At 70.2% G+C, this 3,698-nt stretch overlaps 1 protein-coding gene across 1 annotated transcript; it reads left to right on the plus strand.

The window, feature by feature from the left end:
• Positions 1–2,779: 2,779 nt before the first annotated feature.
• AURANDRAFT_1818 (hypothetical protein) lies at positions 2,780–3,694 on the plus strand (the record flags this gene model as incomplete). Its single annotated transcript, XM_009043423.1, has 1 exon — positions 2,780–3,694. A coding segment is annotated over one exon (915 nt), but the record flags the coding sequence as incomplete, so codon positions are not given.
• Between the last annotated feature and the right edge of the window lie 4 nt (positions 3,695–3,698).

The raw sequence follows: 3,698 nt of genomic DNA on the forward strand, positions 1-3,698 counted from the left end.
GACGCGGGGGCGCGCCTGCATCGCCTTGGCGCTGTCGAGGCCCGTCTCCTCGACATAGTCCGTCACCTATGCGACTTCGGCGTCGGCGCGGCGGCGATTGCGCGCACGCGGCGCGCGTCGCACCTTCTCTAGGCCGTCTTTCGCTTCGTTCTTCGCCATGGCTGGGCGGCGGCGGCGCGCGTCGTCGGGGCGCTCGCTGCTGCAGCGTCGCAGCACTTGGCCTGCTCGAACAGCTTCGCTGAAAGCCACAGGCTGAGGTGAGAGCGCCGCGGCGGCGCGCGCGCGCGCGACTGGGCGCGAACACGGCATTGCGACGCGACTGGGCGCAAACACACGGACGCGACTGGGCGCGAACGCGGCATTGCGCGATGCAGCGGCGGCGCTGGAAGGTGAGAGACGTCGTCGAGCTGGCCTTAATCCTCGGCGGCTTGATCCTCATCGGCAGTCCCTTCTTCCTGCTCGGCGGCCACTTCGCCACCCACCCGCCGCCGCAGCAGCAGCGCGCGACGACGGCGCGGCCGGCGCGCAAGAAGTACGCGCCGCCGAAGCAGACGCTGCTGCGGCGCGAGCCGTCCTGGACGCCGCGCGAGCCGGCCTACGGCACGCTCTGCGGCGTCTTGGACGCGTGGGACCCGCACGCGCCCGACGTGCCGCCGGGCTACGTCGACGCGCTGCCGCGCTTCGACGCCGCGCGACCCGAGGACCGGACCGCCGCCGCGGCCTACCGCGACGCCGAGCTGCCGTTCATCCTGTACAACGTGTCCGCGCTGCGGCGCGCGACGGCGCGGTGGACGCGGGCCTACCTCCGCGACCGACTCGCGAAGACGAGCTACAAGGTCGAGGAGAGCGTCGCCGGCCGGTCTTTTGTGTATTACGCCAAGGACGAGCGCGCGCCGGCGGGCTGGACCGCGCCGCAGGTCGCCGTGGCCATGACGCCGCGGGAGCTGGAAGCGGCGTTGGACGCGAAGAATCGGTCGCGGCTGTACTACGCGACGATCTCCGCGTCCGAGGGCCGCCGCCAGGCGTGGATCCGCGACGATCTGCCGTTCCTCGCGCCCCTCGACAAGGCGCGGCCCGGCGCCGTCGCGGGCGACGACTGGTGGCGCGACGCCGAGGGCGGCTCCGACGAGCCCCTGTCGGCGCACTTCTTCATGCGGCCCGGCTCGACGCGGCGCTGGAAGGGCATCAACTGCCGCCTGGGCATGCGCGGCGTCCAGCAGACGGCGCACTACGACGGCAAGCGGAACTGGATCGCCGTGATCGCGGGCGCGAAGCGCTACGTGCTCCAGCCGCCGCGCGCGTGCGCCGCGCTCGAGCTCCTCGGTCGGGGCCACCCGTCGGAGCGCCACGCGTCCTTCGACTGGGCGGACCCGGCGGAGCGGCGACGCCGCGCGGGCGGGCCCTTCTGCGACGCGCCGGCGGTAGACGTCGTCGTCCGCGAGTCGGACCTGCTCTACCTGCCGTCCTACTGGTTCCACTACATCGTCTCCGCGACGCGGTCCGTCCAGTGCAACGCGCGCACGGGCCTCTCGCGGAAGCGCGAGGGCTGGACCGACATCGAGCGCTGCGGCTTCGGAGCGCCGGACTAAGGACTGCATGGTGCCCCCCCAGACGTTACTCGTCACGTCGGATTCGCGCGCATGAGGAAGAACGTGCCCGGGAGGATGACGCCGTTGAGCAGGACCTCGAGGATGGCCGTGAAGGCGAGCCAGTGCGTCGCCTTCTTCAGGGACCGCATGAAGGGGTACGGGTAGTGGCCGCCGCTCCAGCCGAAGTTGAGGCACGTGAGGCCGCAGTAGAACGGCGGGTACAACGACGCGAACAACGTGACCTTGAACATGGCGTCGGCCGTCAAGGGGTAGACGTCGGGCCGCTTCGCGAGGAAGACGTCCAGCAGCGCGACGGGCAGCGAGGGCAGGTGCGCCGCGAGCGTGATCTCCGTGAAGTTCAGCCGCTTGTTCATCTCGTGCAGGACTTCTTTTCGCCACGTTTCCTCGAACCAGTTGAGCTTGAGAAACAGCACCGTCAGCGCGATGCCCACGACGGCGGAGAAGCACGCGAAGGCGTGGGTCATCGCCACGAGGCGGCCGTCGAGCAGCAGCTCGCCGAGGAACGAGAGGACGCCGTGGCTGCACTGGATCGTCAGAGCGTGCTTCGTGAAGAAGGCGTAGGGGCCGAGGTAGTTGCCGACGGCGTAGGCCGCGCTGCCCTTCAACGAAGGCGGGTTGCGGTAGGCGTCCGTGACGAGCGAGAAGCAGACGGCCGCCGCCAGGAGCCCCGAAAAAGCGCACCGCGCGGGCGAGAACGACAGCGGCGCCGCCGCCGGCTCGAACGTCCGCGACGCGGCGCACATGAGCGCCGTCAGCGCGACGAAGACGACCCAGCACCAGGCCACGATGCGCCGCTTCGTCGCCGCGTCCTCGGGCGTGTAGCCCATCTCGGCCCAGTGCGCGTCGCGGTCCCACCATCGATGGGCCCGCTCCCGCGCGTTCCGCAGGCGCTGGCGCGACCGGCCGCGGCCGCCGCGGCCCATGGCGACGTGGGGAGGTGGTTTTTAGAGTCGAGTCCGGCGAGGACGAGCGTCGAGCCCGGTCTCGTGCGGCGAGCGCGCGCAGAGCACACGAGAATCGCACGCCGACGCTGCGACTGGACTGATGCTCGCCGGCGTTGTGGCAAGAGGCTCAAGGAGCTGCCCCCTGCGCCTCTTGGAGGTGTTGGAGGTGGTCGCCCCCGCCGCGCGAGGATGGCCTCCTGGGCCAAGTACTCGGTCCTGTCGTCGCTCGTGACGAGCGCCGTCGTCTACTACGCCTTCGCGACGCGGGAGCAGTTCTACCCGACGGTGGTTTACCTCGTCACATCCAAGGTCTGCGTGCTGTGCCTCGGCAACCAGGCCATCGTCTTCACGCTCCTCGTCGGCCGCATCTCGAAGCAGCTCTTCCTGGGGAGCCTGCGGGAGATCGAGGTCGAGCTCCTCTACGAGAACTCGCGCTACGCCATCACGGAGACGCGCGTCGCCCCGCGTCGCCCTCGCGCGAAACGCCGCGGAACCCCCCCCCCCAAACCTAGGTGCCTGGCCCTGACGATCTTCCGGGAGGAGCTGACGACGCGCGTCTTCGCGCTCTTCACGGCGCTGCTCTTCGCCAAGGTCTTCCACTGGCTCGTGCAGTCGCGCGTCGAGCACGTCGAGCACGCGGAGCGCGTCTCGACTTTGAGCCACTACCGGCTCGGCGCGCTCATGCTCTGGCTCTACGTGCTCGACGGCGCGGCCCTGTCCATGTGCGCCATCCTGTGCATCCGCAACGGGCCGAGCGTGCTGCTCCTCTTCGGCTTCGAGTTCGCGATCCTCGCCGTGAGCCTGTGCGCGGCGGCGAGCCGCTACGGCCTCTTCGCCGTGGAGCAGCGCCTCTACGAGGGCCAGTGGACGGCCAAGGGGTCCTACGTCTTCGCCGTGGACTTCGTGGCCGAGGTCCTGCGCTTCGCGTTCTACGTCGTCTTCTTCACGATCGTCTTCACGTACTACGGCGTGCCTCTGCACATCGTCCGCGAGCTCTGGGTGTCGTACGTGTCGCTGCGGCGGCGCCTCGCGGCCTACAAGCGCTACCGCGCGTTGACGGCGAACATGGACGAGCGCTTCCCGTCGGCGACGGACGAGGAGCTCGACGCGTGCGGGCGCATCTGCATCATCTGCCGCGACGGCA

Source organism: Aureococcus anophagefferens (genome assembly GCF_000186865.1).
Source record: "Aureococcus anophagefferens unplaced genomic scaffold AURANscaffold_54, whole genome shotgun sequence".
NCBI classification, from domain to species: domain Eukaryota; class Pelagophyceae; order Pelagomonadales; family Pelagomonadaceae; genus Aureococcus; species Aureococcus anophagefferens.